This window comes from Megascapheus bottae, chromosome 6 (genome assembly GCF_031878675.1).
Source record: "Megascapheus bottae isolate mThoBot1 chromosome 6, mThoBot2.hap1, whole genome shotgun sequence".
In the NCBI taxonomy this organism is placed as follows: domain Eukaryota; kingdom Metazoa; phylum Chordata; class Mammalia; order Rodentia; family Geomyidae; genus Megascapheus; species Megascapheus bottae.
In genome coordinates this window covers 59,953,720-59,969,387 of record NC_143514.1, presented here as the reverse complement: position 1 = coordinate 59,969,387, position 15,668 = coordinate 59,953,720, and the positions used below count along the sequence as shown (strand labels likewise).

The 15,668-nt window shown below is 45.7% G+C and overlaps 1 protein-coding gene across 1 annotated transcript; it reads left to right on the top strand.

Annotated features, from left to right (window-relative positions):
* The first annotated feature begins 1,602 nt into the window (after positions 1–1,602).
* Ndufs5 (NADH:ubiquinone oxidoreductase subunit S5) lies at positions 1,603–7,304 on the top strand. The gene is made up of 3 exons (XM_090335171.1): positions 1,603–1,688; positions 5,198–5,415; positions 7,108–7,304. Exons 2-3 carry the CDS (start codon positions 5,200–5,202, stop codon positions 7,210–7,212), a joined length of 321 nt encoding a protein of 106 aa, XP_090191297.1. The 5' UTR covers positions 1,603–1,688; positions 5,198–5,199; the 3' UTR covers positions 7,213–7,304.
* The last annotated feature ends 8,364 nt before the right edge of the window (positions 7,305–15,668 follow it).

Here is a 15,668-nt window from a genome sequence, read left to right as displayed (position 1 = left end):
CTTGGATGCAGACTTGTGATTTTGATCTTGAACAAACACAGGAACATCACGAAGCTGGAGCAGAATGGCCAACCCCTTCTTTGTGCTGCCTTTGCTTTCCCTCAGAGCAGCCCCTTCCACCCGGGTTTATAGTCCTGCAACAAAGATCCCACTCACTGCCAGCCACTACAACCTGTCTTCAGCCAGACTGGCAACAGCTAGTGGTAGGCAAGTGTTTTCATCCATGACCACATTTGACTTTTAGAAAAATAGCCACAAAAGGAGGGAAAGAAGGGCACCCGTTTCCTTTTCTTGTTATTGTATGGAGGTTTGACCTCAGGTTCTACTCCTGGTGCCCTACTACTTGAGCCACACCTCCCCTTCTGTCCTTTTGTCCAGCTGGTCTCCAACAATCTTGATCCTCAGTTCTCAACCTTCTGAGTAGGATAATAGGTATGAATTCCCAGTGACCAGCTTTGGTTTCCATTTAATCAAGAATTGGCAGCTCAAAGATCATCTCCGATCTGGGATTTGTTTGGCCAGCACTCACCCCTCCCCTTTTGTGTGTTGTAGTTTAAAACAAAAATCTTGGGGCCAGGAGCGCGGCCTAGTGGTATGGTAGAGTGCTTGTGTTGCATGCACGAAGCCCTGGGTTCCACTCTTGGGTACCACATACCCAGAAAAAAGCCAGAAGTGGTGCTAAGGCTCAAGTGGTAAAGTGCTACCCTTGAGAAAGCCCAAGGACAGTGTCCAGGCCCTGAGTTCTAGCCCCAGGATTGGCAAAAGCAAAAAAACCCCGAAGATCTTCTACAAAATTGATAAGCTTTTCACCATAATTTCAGTCATATCTATATCTATCTATCTATATCTATATCTATATATAGATAGATATCTATCTATATCTATCTATCTATATCTATCTATCTATATATATATCTATATCTATATATATATATATATCTATATATGCTGGGAGTATGGCCTAGTGGCCTAGCATGCACGAAGACCTGGGGGATCCAATTCCTCTGTACCGCATACTTAGAAAAAGCCGGATATAGTGCTGTGGCTCAAGTGGTAGAGCTCTAGCCTTGAGAAAGCCCAAGGACAGCGCTTAAGCCTTAAGTTCAGGTCCCAGGACTGGCAAAGACAATAAAAATATATGACATGGGCTGGGAATGTGCTTAGTGGTAGAGTGCCTAGCATGCATGAAGCTCCGGGTCTGAGTCCGCAGTACCACATAAACAGAAAAAGCCAGAAGTGGCACTGTGGCTCAAGTGGTAGAGCGTTCGCCTTGAGCAAAAGGAGCTTAGGGACAGCGCTTAGACCCAGAGTTCAAGCCCCAGAACAAGCATTAGGTAAAAATGCTTGTCTAGTCTTATTTTCTTCCCACATTCCATCGTATTGTTATCACACACACTTGGTGTTTACTCTCAAGCACACATCAAGAGTCGGAGAATTGGATACAAAGTGGATCTAGGTTAGCTTGGGCTTCGCAGAAGTCAAAGAATTCTGACTGTCCCCTGAGGACAAAGAGATGGACGCGCAGGCGCAGAGAGGTGGGGTCGGTTTCCATGGCAGGAGGCGGGGCAACTCCGGCTGTCGCCCTGCGAACGTCGCGCTGCGGCTGTGCTTTGCGGCAGGCAGCTGCGTCACCTAGCAAGTGATTCCTCCTGGACGTCCGGGACGGGGACAAGGGCACTGCGCGGACGGTAGGACCCGTTTCGAGTTGGCGCTTCCATTTGAAGTTTTTCGCTAGGTTTTTTGTGACAGATTTCTCTTGGCTTACGGGGTCCCCTTCCCCCGAGCGGAGCTCCGGTTGTGCTCTGCTTTCCTCCCCGGGTCTCCTCGGCTTGGCCTCTCCTCCGTGGGGTCGGTGCGTTGGCCTTCTTGTTCTTGTCCTGGGAGCTCCGCGTCTCATCCTGCGTGGCTTCGGTTCGCTCCTCGAGCCGCTTCCCGCGTGCCTCTGCTCCAGCGGCGAGAGGCCTCGGTGTCCACTGGCCCAGCGGCACCTCCCGCCCTAACTCGTGCCGTGGCCCTCGGGAGACGACCCGGCGTCGCCCGGCTTGCCTTTCCCCCAGTCAAAGGAAGGCATCCTCACGTCTCGGGGAGCTTCCTCCTCTCTCCGCCCGGGCTCCTGCCAGTGGGGTCGGAGGAGGCCTGCTGCTGCTTTCCTCCACTCTACCCGGAACGCCTGGGATGGAAATTAAATCCACCAGTCAAGCTGCATTTGTGTGTCGTACGTGTGTGTGTTCAGTTCTGTGGAGTACAGGACTTGATGTTGAATCAAGCCCAGCCCTATTTATTTATGCTTTGTTTCTGAAGGAAGGTCTCACCCACTGTCCAGGCTGCCCTCGAACTCCCTTGGGGTCCGGAGATTACAGTCGGGCACCTCCATTTCAGACTCCCATTTCTTTTTTTTTTTTTTTTTTTTGCCAGTCCTGGGCTTGAGCTCAGGGCCTGAGCACTGTCCTTGGACTTTCTCAAGGCTAGAGCTCTACCACTTGAGCCTCAGCACCACTTCCGACTTCTTTTCTATGTACCGAGGAAACGAACCCGGGTCTTCATGCATGCTAGGCCAGCACTTTAACCACTAGGCCAAACTCCCAGCCCAGAGACTCCCACTTTTTATTTTTAGTTTTTTGTTGTTGTTGTGGGTCATGGGTCTTGAACTCTGGGCCTGGACGCTGTCTCAGCTTAAGGCTGAGAACGCCCTACCCCTTGAGCCACAGCCACACTTCCCCTTTTCTAGAAATTAATTGGAGAGAAGAGTCTTTAGTGTCTGGGCTGGCTTTGAACCCTGATCCTCAGATCTCAGCCTCCTGAGTAGCTAGGGTTACAGGTTGGGCCACCGTGTTGGGCTTTTAATTTTTATTTTTATTGTAAACATGATGTACAGAGGAGTTATTGTTAGAAAAGTCAGGTATTGAGTACATTTCATTTTGGACAGTACCTCTCCCTCCCTCATTTTCTCCTAGCTTTTTTTCCCCCCTTTCGAACCCCTCACCCCCCCTTTTTTTGTGGGTCACGGGTCTTGAACTCTAGACCAGGGAGCTGTCCCTGAGCTCTTCAGCTCTAAGCTATCGCCCTACCCTGGAGGCAAGCCCCACTTTCCATTTTTTAGAGGTTAATTGGAGATAAGAGTCAGGTCCTTTTGTGCCTGGGCTGGTTTTGAACCTTTATCCTTAGATCTCAGCCTCCTGAGTAGTTAGGATTACAGGCATGAGCCACTGGGTCAGGCTGGCCCTCCATTTGTTTTTTAACCTTTGGGATTGTTGTAGCCTTTCTCTTCCTTACTCTTTTCTTCCCTCCTCTCCCTCGCCCCTTTTCTTTTATTATTATTATGTACTTACTATATATAATTCTTTTTCCCCAAGATCTGCCATATTCTACTGAGCACTAGAATTCAGTTACCCATTTCTTTTTGTTCTTGTTGTTGTTGATTGTGGTGCTTGAACTCTGGGCCTGGGCACTGTCCCTGAGCTCTTCAGCCCAAAGCTACCACCCTACCCTGAGCCAAGCCTCATTTCCCATTTTCTAGAGGTTAAGTGGAGATGAGAGTCTCAGGTCCTTTTGTGCCCGGGCTGGCTTTGAACCGTGATCCTTAGATCTCAGCCCACTGTCTAGCTAATATTACAGGCATGAGGCACTGTGCCTAGATCCATTACTTTATTGTTTAGCATTTGAAGTTAGATTTTGTTTTGTTTTGGGGGGAGTTGTTTTAACAGTTGCTGAGCCTCTGCTACCTCCCCGCCCCAAAGCAGTCATTATCCAGTATGGGAACACAGATAGTCCATTTCAGTGACATGCAATGTACCCTGATGGAAGTTGAGAGTGTTGTAGGAACATAGAGAGAGACCCCAGATTAAGGGGTGCTTCTCAAGAGAAGGGCCGTCAAAACTGGTAGTGAGAGCCAGGTGTGGTGGCTCACGCCTGTAACCTAGCTACTCAGGAGGCTGAAATCTGAGAATCACTGGTCAAAGCCAGCCCAGCACGAAAGAAAGTGAGACTTATATCCAGTTAATCACTATAAAATGAGAAGTGGGGCTGTGGCTCAGGGGTAGGACAGTAGCCTTGAGCTGAAGAGCTCGGGAACAGTGCCCAGGCCGAGTTCAAGCTCCATGACCCCCCAAAAAAGTTAAAGAAAAAACTGGTTCAGAAAGAATGAGTAGAAAATATAAAGAAGTACTTTGTACTTTTCAGTTTTTTTCAGTCTCTTTTTAAGAGAGTTGTTTGTTAGAATCAAAACAGGGTTGGTTTGGTTTTGTGCCAGTGATGGGGTTGAAGAGTCTCTTGGTCTCATTTGGCTTTTTCATTCAAGGCTGGAGCTCTACCACTTGAGCCACAGCTCAATATCTGGCCTTTTGGGGAAGGTTTATTGGAGAATAGAGTCTTGTGGACTTTCCTGCTTAGGATGACTTCAAACCCTTGTCCTGAGATCTCAGCTTCTTGAGTAGCTAAATTTACAGGTGTCACCAGTGCCCAGCAAAACTGTTTTTGGCTAAAACGACTTTGTCACGAGGTGCTGGTAGCTCACACTTGTAATCCTTGCTTTTCAGAAGGCTGAGATCTGAGGATAGCATCTTGAAGGCATCCAGGGCAGGAAAATGGATAGGTTATCTCTAATTAACTAGTAAAAAGCTGAAGAGGTGGCGCAAGTAGTAAAGGGCCATCCTTGAGTGAGAAAGCTAAGCAAGAGCAAAAAGCTCTAAGTTCAAGTCCCAGTACTGACATACACACAAAAAATACTGTATCAATATACAGATAATTTCAATGTATTATTTTGTTTGTTGGTTGGTTGGTCATGGAACTTGAACTCTGGGCCTGGGCGTTGTCCCTGAGCTCTTCAGCTCAAGGCTACCACTCTAACCCTTGAGTCACAGCACCACTTCGTTTTCTGGTGGTTACTTGGAGAGTTTCTCTGACTTTAGTGCCTGGGCTGGCTTTGAACCATGATCCTCAGATCTCAGCCTCCTGAGTAGCAAGGATTAAAGGCGTGAGCCACTTTGCCGGGCTTACTTCTGATTTTCTTTTTCCTTCAATTTTGTGAAAGCACAGAATTGCTTAATTGCCATAACCTGAGGAATCCTGTCAATGAAAAGTTTTGGGCAGATGAAATTGAGAGAAGACTGCTTTCTGGAAGGCTTATTCTGATTAACTTTCTTACTTTGTTTTTAGAAATGGCACATTTGATTGTACTCTTGTTTATCTTCTGTTACAGACATGCCTTTTCTTGACGTGGAGAAAAGGCTGGGTATTAACCTAGATCGTCACTTGACAATCCAGAGTTCTGAACAACCCTTCAAGATTGCTAGCCGATGCCATGCTTTTGAAAAAGAATGGATAGAATGTGCACATGGAATTGGTAATATCCGGGCACAGAAAGAGTGCAAGATAGAACTTGATGATTTCCATGAATGTTTGAACCGACAGAAAACGGTGAGGAAGTGATAGAGAGGAAAGCTAAATTAAGTCCTTGTTGTTGAGTCTGTTCTTTTTTTTGTTGTTTTTTAATATGTGTATGTGTGTGCTCATGCGTTCAAACACTCGAATGTGCATGCTTGTGCCAGTCCCAGGGCTTTAACTCAGAAACTGGGCACTGTTTCTGAGCTTCCTTTGGTTCAAAGCTGGTGTTCTTCCACTTAAGCAACAGCATCACTTCTGGCTTTTTCTTTTCTTCTCTTTTTTCTTTTCGGTGGGTCATGAGGCTTGAACTTGGCCTGGGCGCTGTCCCTAAGGTCTACAGCTCAAGCCCCATTTCCCATTTTCTTGAGGTTAATTGGAGATAAGAGTCTCAGGTCCTTTTGTGCCTGGGCTGGCTTTGTACCTTGATCCTCAGATCTCAGCCTCCTGAGTAGCTAGGATTACAGGAGTGAGCCACTTCACCTAGCCCCTTCTGGCTTTTTCTGAGTAGGTTATTGGAGATATGAGTCTCATGGACTTTCCTGCCTGGGCTGGCTACAAACCGTGATCCTGAGATCTCAGCCTCTGGAGTAGTTAGGATTACAGGCATGAATCAATCATTGTCTCCCAGCCACTTTACTCTCTTTTTGAGGAGAATCCTGGAGTTCAAACTCAAGATCTTATGCTTGCTGGGTAGGTACTCACTCTGCTGCTCAACCACAGCTCCAGCCACCTTTTTTTTCCTGGTTGTTTTTGAAGTGGAGTCTTACTGTCTGCCTGAGTGCATTGTATACTCCTGAGTATACTCTGTCTGTGTCATGCTTTCTTGTAGCCGAGATAATAGCACATGCTACTGAATTCAATTCTTCTTTGAGAGGCGTTGCATAAACTTGATTGCCCAAGCTGGCCTTTGTTGTTGTTCTTGAAAATCTATGGATAAAGCCTGGCGCAGTGGCTCACGCCTATAATCCTAGCTACTTAGGAGGCTGAGATCTGAAGATAAAGGTTCAAAGCCAGCCCTGGCACTAAAGTCCATAAGACTCATCTCCAATTAACCACCAGAAAACAGGAAGTGTTGCTGTGGCTCAAGGGGTAGGGCAGTAGCCTTGAGCTGACAAAAACAAAAAAAGAACAGGAAGAAGAAGGAGGAGGAGGTGGTAGACTTTATGACAGAGCCTTTCTCTGAAGATGAAACTACAAGCTTGTTTCTCCTGTCCTCTGGAATACATTCCCCCCCCCCCTTTTTTTTTTTCTAGTCTAGGGCTTGAACTGAAGGTCTGGGCATTGTCCCTGACCCTCTCTGTGCTCACGGCTGACACTCTTACCACTTTAACCACAGCACCACTTCTGGCCTTTTCTGTCTTTGTGGTACTGAGAAATCCAATCCAGGGCATGTGAAGCAAGCACTCTACCACTAGGCTACATCCTGGCCCGAATTTCTCTCTCTTTTTTTTTTTTTGAGTGGGTCATGGAGCTTGAACTCTGGCCTGAGTACTATCCTTGAGCTCTTCAGCTCAAGGCTACCACCCTACCCTTGAGCCAAGCCCCACTACCCTATTTTCTAGAGGTTAATTGGAGATAAGAATCTCAGATACTTTTGTGTGGGGGCTAGCTTTGAACCTTGATTCTCAGATCTCAGCCTCCTGAGTAACTAGGATTACAAACATGAGCCACCACATCCTGCTTCTCCCTGTTTTATATGTTTTGTTTGTTTTTTTCTATTGACAGTTACAGCGCTTGAACCTCATCAAGAAGCAGCGGGCTAAGCTCATTAAGGAAGGGAAGTACACTCCCCCACCTCACCACCAGGGCCTGGGGGAGGAGAGGCCCTGAGCAGTACCTCTCTATGTTGCTCTAGGAAGATTGCTTGCTGAAATCTCTTCCTTATAGTGTGTAAAAATAAAGAATTGCTCCACTTTATTCTATTTTCTCTTGGATCATAGTTTTCCATTTAAGTGTGAAGAAATATCTTTCATCTATACTGAGGAAAACTGGGTAGGCTCTGGGTATTTACTCTGTATGAGATACTTTCATCTTGTACCTTCTGATAACTTATTTAGGAAGTCATAGTGCTCTCTCATGCTTCCACTCTGAGTTATTTCTGCTGCACAGACTTGGAGTATAAGAGCCATAGGGAAGGCAGTAGTTGTTTAGTGGGGCTGTGAGACCTAACTTCAAGGTTAATGAAGTGCCAACTTCAGATAATTTGACTTTTTTTTTTTAATTTTTTTTTATTGTAATTAGTAAAAGGGTTACATGATATTTGCCAGATAGAAGGTACATTAATTCACATACATTGATACCCTTTCACATGTCTTGGTACCCATTTCCCTCCCCCCCCCACACCCCCCACCTGACTTTTTCTTTTTGAGAAAAGGTTTATTATGGGGCTGGGAGTTTGGCCTAGTGGTAGAGTGCTTTGCCTAGCATGCACAAAGACCCCGGTTCGATTCCTCCATACCACATACATAGAAAAAAGCTGGAAGTGGTGCTGAGGCTCAAGTGGTAGAGCTCTAGCCTTGAGAAAATCCAAGGACAGTGCTCAGACCCTGAGCTCAAGCCCAGAACTGGCCAAAAAAGAAAGAAAAGGTTTATTATGTAGTCAAAGCTGGTGACTAAACTGTGATGACAGAAATCTCTCTGCCTTCTGTATGCTGGTATTAAACATATGCAGGTACATTCCTTTTTTTGAACTAAGTCAAATTTCAAATGGTATTTCAGTCATTTGAAATGAAAAGAAATTCAACAGAATAGCAAATACATCAAGGTTAGTTCTTTAAAAAAAAAATCTTAAATTGATGTTGTTGTTATTTGCCAGTTCTGGCTTGAACTCAGGGACTGGGCACTGTCCTTGAGCTTTCTCAAATGTAGCATTCTACCACTTGAGTCACAGCACCACTTCCAGCTTTTTCTGTGTAACAAGGAATCAACCCAGGACTTCGTGCATGCTAGGCAAGCACTCTACCACTAGGCTTCACTCTTGGCCCTTACATTGTTATTATAAAGGTGATATACAGAGATGTTACAGTTAGATGAATCAGGTAAAGAGTATATTTCTTGGGGCCAGGAGTTTGGCCTTGTGGTATAGCGCTTGCCTAGCATGCACAAAAACCCAGGTTCAATTCCACCGGTACCACATACATAGAAAAAGCCAGAGGAGAGCCGGGCATGGGGGATCAAGGTTCAAAGACAGCCCAGACACAAAAGAACCTGAGACTTTTTTTTTTTTTTTTGCCAGTCCTGGGCTTGAGCTCAGGGTCTAAGCACTGTCCCTGGACCTTCTCAAGGCTAGAGCTCTATCACTTGAGCCTCAGCACCATTTCCAGCTTTTTTCTATGCATGTGTTTACCGAGAAATTGAACCCCGGTCATCGTGCATGCTAGACAAGCACTCCACCACTAAGCCAAACTCAATTAACCTCTAGAAAACAGGAAGTGGGGCTTGGCTCAAAGGTAGGCTGATAGGCAAGCACTCCACCACTAGGCCACGCTCCCAGCCCCCTGAATGGTATTCTTTAAGCCTTGTATGAAATCCTAAGCAAACATTAGGCAAATTCTTGATTGACTCTTGTGGAACTGGATAAAATTAACATAGCAGAATTAACAGAACTGAATTGCATGAAATACTATGCAGGTTTTCAGATCTATCTACAGTAGCACAGAAATGAACAGGCCAGAATAGCATTGTAAGCATTTTGAAAGGGAAATTATTTTTGCAATGACAGCCCACATAATCAAACCAGGACTAGAATTAAACTCAACAATGCCAGCTAAAATAGAAAGTTTAAGTAGGATGCAAAATCTCAGGCAGGCTGAGAATGTGGCTTAGTGGCAGAGTGCTTGCTTAGCATGCATGAAACCCTGGGTTTCATTCCTCAGTACCATTTACACAGAAAAGGCCAGAAGTGTTGCTGAGACTCAAGTGGTAGAGTGTTAGTTGAGCACAGAGAAGCTCAAGGACAGTACCCAGACCCTGAGTTTAAACCCGAGGAATGGCAAAAAAAAAAAAAAAAAAAAAAAAAAAAGTCTTGCAAAAGGTCCAAGTTTCAATATAAAAATAATTACTTGAATGAGAAAACAACATGCTAGCAAAAGATAATTCAGATGTTAGATTATTATTTTTTTTTTCCAGTCCTGAGCTTGGGCTCAGGGCCTAAGCACTGTCCTTGGACTTTCTCACGGCTAGAGCTCTACCATTTGAGCCACAGCACCATTCCTGGCTTTTTTCTATGTATGTGGTGCCAAGGAATTGAACCTGGGTCTTCGTGCATGCTAGGCAAGCACTCCACCACTAAGCCAAACTCCCGACCCCTATATGTTGGATTATTGTCAAAAGATTCTTTTTTTCTTTTGGTTGGTCGTGGGCTCTGTCCCTGAGATTTTTTGCTGAAGGCTAGCACTCTACCACTTTGAGCCATGGCTGTACTTCTGGTTTTCTGGTGGTTAATTAGAGATAACAGTCTTGCAGACTTTCCTGTCCAGGCTGGCTTTGAACCTCAAACCTCAGGTCTCACCCTCCTGAGTTGTTAGGATTATAAGCATGAGCCACCAGTACCTGGCCTGTCAAAGATTTTAAAGGTAGCCGTACCTGGTAGCTCATACCGTAATCCTAGTTTCCCAGGAGACTGAGATCTGAAGATTGTGGTTCAAAGCCAGCCCTAAAGACCATGGCACTAAAGACCATGAGATTTATCTCCAATTAACCACCAGAAAACCAGAAGTGGCACTGTGGCTCAAGGGGTAGGGTGGTAGCCTTGAACTAAAGAGCTCAGGGACTTCACCCAGGCACAGAGTTCAAGTCCTACTACTGACAGAAGTCCTGGATTTAATCCTCCAGTATCACCAATACAATAGTCAGTCTGAAATTAGTCAAAGTGAAAAATACTGTAGCCAGAATTTAAGTCAGTGTGAAAATGAGCTAAGAGTATGAACTTGAAGACTGACCGGCAATGCTATCAAATAAGGACCAACCTGCCTGTTGTGCAGTAGTCCAAAAGTTATTGAAAGAAGTTTTGTTAAATGTTTATTCATAGGCAGCCAACCACGTGGAGACAAGAGAGAAAATGTACCTCCTAATAGGTAATGTGGTTTCCATCTCAAATGTCCCCTGAAGGCTCATGGATTAAAGTCCCCAACCCCTGGCACTATTGAGATAGAGGAAGTTAGGTTAATTGGGGTTGTCCAATGAGAAGATCACAGGTTTTCAGCTTAGCTGGTTTTGAACTGCACTCCTCAGATCTCAGCCTTCTGAGTATCTAGAATTACAGAAATGAGCCATTAGCACCTGGCATTTGCAAGATTTATTTTTGTCGTAAAATCTCAAATTGGCAGCCAGTTTATTTCTAAGTAGCAGAAGACTTAAATAGATTTTCAACACTGCAAAATAATAAAATGATACTAGCTTAGCTAGTAGTGATGCAACACCCACGGTGTCATGAACCCGGCACTCCTAGGGGAGGCCACTCTGAGGTCCCTGCCTGGAATCAGTCCTTTCCCCATCACACAGGTGGACCCCTGGAGGACTTTCAATTCCAGTGACCACTCAGATTCCTAGTGGTAGTCCCTGTCCCTTGAAAGCCAAAGATTTAAGTAATCCTCGGTCAGGGTTACTTACCTTTAATCTTCATGTCATTTGAGGCATTTACCTGTCAGCCCTAGCTGAAGACCACAGCCACTTCTGGCTCTCATGGCTCCTGCTGCCCTGCCAGTAACTCCAGACATGAAAGAGATACAAAGGCCAAGTGCTGGTGGCTCACACTTGAGATCTAAGGGTCTGCAGTTTGAAGCCAGCCTGGGCAGGAAGGTCCATGAGACTCTTTCCTCCAATTAACCACCAAAATAAAACTGGAAGTGGAGCTGTGGCTCAAAGTGGTAGAGCACTAGCCTTGAGCCAAAAGCTTAGAGACAACACAACCGATAAGGATGGAGGGAAGGAGGGGGGGAGGAGAAAACCACAAAGCTGTAAAATCTTATTTAAACCACAAGTTCAGTAGGTGTGTCACTCCCACCATGAGAACAAGCATCCCCAATCCAATCTGGACCTGCCATAGGATTTCCCTCACCCAGCATCCATTCCAAAAGTAAGACCCCAACAAAATCCCCTGCCAACCCAGGAACTAAAGTGTGGGGGCAGCAGCTGCAGGGGAGCAGTTCCTAGCTGCTTCTGCCAGAAAGAAGTGGTTGGTGGCAAGGACACCAATCATAGTGTTCCCTAGTGTCTGTCAGCGTAAGACCCAGTCAGCATTCTCGGTGTTTAATGGGCTGGCCTGAAAATCTAGCCAGGCAGAATAGTATCAGCTGTCCCGGAAGTGTCCCAAAAGTAAGCAGATGGCACATTACATTCAGGATGGTTTGGAGAGAGTTTAGGAAAGGGATTGTTTGCAGGGGTGAGGTAAAGAATCCACAAGGAGGATGCCATACCATAGGGCCTCAAGACATGGGGCAGGACAGCAGTCACAGTGGAGACCAGCTGTGAGACAATGACCTGTGGATAGGCCAGCCTGCAGAGAGGAAGCTGAAGGGGTTAAGTACCCAGGCTTTGTGCTCCATCCACCTGGACTCCACCAGCCAAATATAACCAGACATGGTGGACCAGAGAGCCCACTGAGATGTCTTATCAGTTTTCTAGGATGAAGAATAGTGAGGATCCAAACTGGAGGGACCAATGGAACACTGGTAAGTGGAGAGATCTGGATTCAAAGCCACTCTGTCCCTTTAAAACTCAGCTATAATGTCCTCAATTGCAAAGTACAACTCATTCTAATTCTCTGATAATTAACCAAACACACACACACACACACACACACACACACACACACACACACTCACACACTGCATTTAATTCAGAACTATTTTGTACAGAATAAACATTTTACAAATACTAGTTTCAGCCATTTCTTCTCTCTTCCCCTTTATTTTCTTGTCTCCTGCTTGTTACTATTACTCTATTATGTATGGCCAGACTCTCTCAAAGGGTCTCTTAGAAATAGGTTTCTCCCTCTGTTTCTTTTTTTGTTTGTTTGTTTGTTTTGCCAGTCCTGGAGCATGAAATCAGGGCCTGAGCACTGTCCTTGGGCTTTTTCCTTAAGACTAGCACTCTACCACTTGAACCATAGCACCACTTAGTCTTTCATCTGTATATGTAGTACCAAGGAATTGAACCCGGGTCTTCAGGCATGCTAGGCAATCACTCTACCACTAGGCCAAACACCCAGCCCCCTAGGTTAGATTCCTTTGTAACATATACACAGAAAAAGCTCAAGTGGCTCAAGTGGCAGAGCCCTAGCCTTGAGCAAAAAGTATCCAAGGATAGACAATACCTAGGCCCTGAGTTCAAGCCCCAAGGCTGACAAAAAAAAAAAGTTTTGTTGTCAAACTGGCGTTGTTGGGAGATGGTGGAACCCATAGAAGGTTGGCCTAGTGGGAGGAAGTATAGTCACTGGAGGGTATCCTTGAAACGGGCATTACACCCTCTGTTTCTGTTTATCTGTTCTTCTGTCTCTGTCTCTCTGTTCTCTGTCTTCCCCCCTCCTCTATCTTTCCCCCTTCCCTCTTCCTCCCCCATTTCCTGGCTACCATGAGGTGAACCCAGCACCACACCACAGGCCCAAATCCACAGAGACAAGTGACCATGGACTGAAACCTCTGGAACTGTGAGCCAGAATGAATCTCTCTTTAGAAGTTAATTAGCCCAAGAAGTGGCACTGTAGCTCCAGGAGTAAGGCTCAGGGACAACACCCAGGCCCAGAGGTCAAGCCCCATGACTGACAAAAATAAAAATATATAGCTGGGCATGGTGGCTCACACCTGTAATCCTGGCTACTCAGGAGGCTGGGATCTGAGGATCTAGGTTCAAAGCCAGCCTGCACAAAAGGACTTGGGACTCTTGTCTCTGATTTACCTCTAGAAAAAGGGAAGTGAGACTTGGCTCCCAGGGTAGGGTGGTAGCCTTGAGCTGAAGAGCTCAGGGACAGTGCCAGGCTGAGCTCAAGCCCCATGACCCACAAAAAAAAAAAAAAAAAAAAAAAAGTTGATTATCCCATTGTCAGGAGTAGTTGTGTACATCTGTCCACCCAGCACTCAGGAGGCTGAGGTAGAAGGACTACAAGTTAGAGACTGGCTGAACTACATAAAGAGACTCTGTCTCAAAACAAAACAATCAGGGGCCGGGAGTTTGGCCTAGCGGTAGAGTGCTTGCCTAGCATGCACAAAGACCTGGGTTCGATTCCCCAGTACCACATATGTAGAAAAAAGCCAGAAGTGGTGCTATGGCTCAAGTGGCAGAGCTCTAGTCTTGAGAAAGTCCAAGGACAGTGCTCAGGCCCTGAGCATTGGCAAAACAAAACAAAACAAAACACAATCAGCACCCAAAAATATACACACAAACACACACCGGTTTTCTCAGATATTTTGTCAAGGTGGTGGAAAGCTGAAAGGAGCCCTGTATTTAGTCTCTCGGCATCCTGTAGGTCTTTCTACTGAAGCTTCCACTTTACTGGGATCTAGCTGGAGCTACCCATACAGCATCCTTGGTGTTTCAGAGCACAGTTCCTCCCCTTGCAGCTTCTATGTAAGGCAGAGTACAAGGCTTCTAGTAGATTCCCTGTGTCTATGGGCCTCTGGCTCACTCTGCAGTATTTTTTTTTTATTTTTTTTATTTTTTTTATTTTTTGCCAGTCCTGGGCTTGAGCTCAGGGCCTGAGCAATGTCCCTGGACTTTCTCAAGGCTAGAGCTCTACCACTTGAGCCACAGCACCATTTCCAGATTTTTCTATGTATGTGGTACCGAGAAATTGAACCCAGATTTTCATGCATGCTAAGCAAGCGCTCTACCACTAGGCCAAACTCCCAGCCCTGGGTTGTCTTTTTAAATGGTACTGCTCAGAACAGTATGCACCAAAGCAGAGTTTTTTTATGCTGGGAAAGCGAGCATTTCTGCAGTGATATAGCAGAATCCTTTAAGGATCCTGGCCAATGATTCCCTTTCTCTTGTCACATCCAGGATGTACTGTGGCCAGCACTTCCTGGAGATGACACAGGCTCTGGTCAGAGGTGACAAGTTCACACCGCCCCCTGGCTGTGTAAGAATGAGTGAAGCGGGTTTGAAAGTTGGCACACAGCTTTCCAGCAGACACTGATGGTTCATGCCTGTAATCATAGCTATTCAGGAGACTGAAATCTGAGGATTGTGGTTTAAAGCCAGCCTTGACATGAAAGTCTATGAGACTCTTATCTCTAATTAATCACAGAAGAATCTGGAAGTAGTGCTGTAGCTTAAGTGTTAGAGTGTTAGCCTTAAGCAAAAGGAGCTTAGGGACAGTGCCCAGTCCCAGAGCTAAAAGCTCAGATCTGGGGAAAAAAAAAAAAAAATGGATATCTCCCACCTCCATCTACAGGGCAAGGGATACCCAGCCTCCACCAAACCTTTCCAAACAAAAGGCTCAGCCCAGCTGACTTATCACCAAATGTTTCATGAGAAACCACACACCTATGTTTTTATGAGAAATGTTTGACTTTTAAATGTGGGTTTTATTGTTTTTGTTTGGTCATTTTGTTTTTCTGCTTTTGTAACAAGGTCTTGTTATGTTGCCCAGGTTGGCTTGGAACTCACAATCTTCCTGCCACCATTTCCTGAGAACTGGGATTCTAGGGGTACAATATCATACCTGACTTAGTATTTTAAAGTATGTGAAGCAACTTCTGCCTCTGGCAGGACAGAGAAGCTATATTTCCCCACAGTCCTCCTGCTCACTAAATACATCTAGAAGTCTATAAAAGAAACATAGGAAGATGTGAACAAGAAGACAACAGATCACTGGGAATCTTGGGATCAAAGAATGACTCAGGAGCTGGAAATGTGGCTTAGTGGTAGAGTGCACGCCTAGCATGCATGAAGCCCTGGTTCCATTCCTCAGTACCACATAAACAGCAAAAGCCCGAAGTGGCACTTTGGCTCAAGTGGTAGAGCCTTAGCCTTGAGCACAGAGAGCATCAGGGAGGGACTGGGAGTTTGGCCTAGTGGTAGAGTACTTGCCTAGCATGCATGAAGACCCGGGTCCGATTCCTCGGTACCACATACTTAGAAAAAGCCGGAAGTGGTGCTAAGGCTCAAGTGGTAGAGCTCTAGCCTTGAGAAAAATCCAAGGACAGTGCTCAGGCCCTGAGCTTAAGCCTAGGAATGGCAAAAAAAAAAAAAAAAGCGCATCAGGGACAGAGCCCAGGCCCTCAGTTCTGAGTTCAGGGTTCAGGAGGGAGAGTTGGGGGTAGGGGGGAGAGGAATGACTCAGCTCT

Bases quoted from the DNA above. Each gene is read 5' to 3' on its own strand.
- Ndufs5 (XM_090335171.1), top strand. From the start codon at position 5,200: ATGCCTTTTCTTGACGTGGAGAAAAGGCTGGGTATTAACCTAGATCGT. The intron at 5,416-7,107 runs GTGAGGAAGTGA...TTCTATTGACAG, and splicing joins GTTTGAACCGACAGAAAACG to TTACAGCGCTTGAACCTCAT.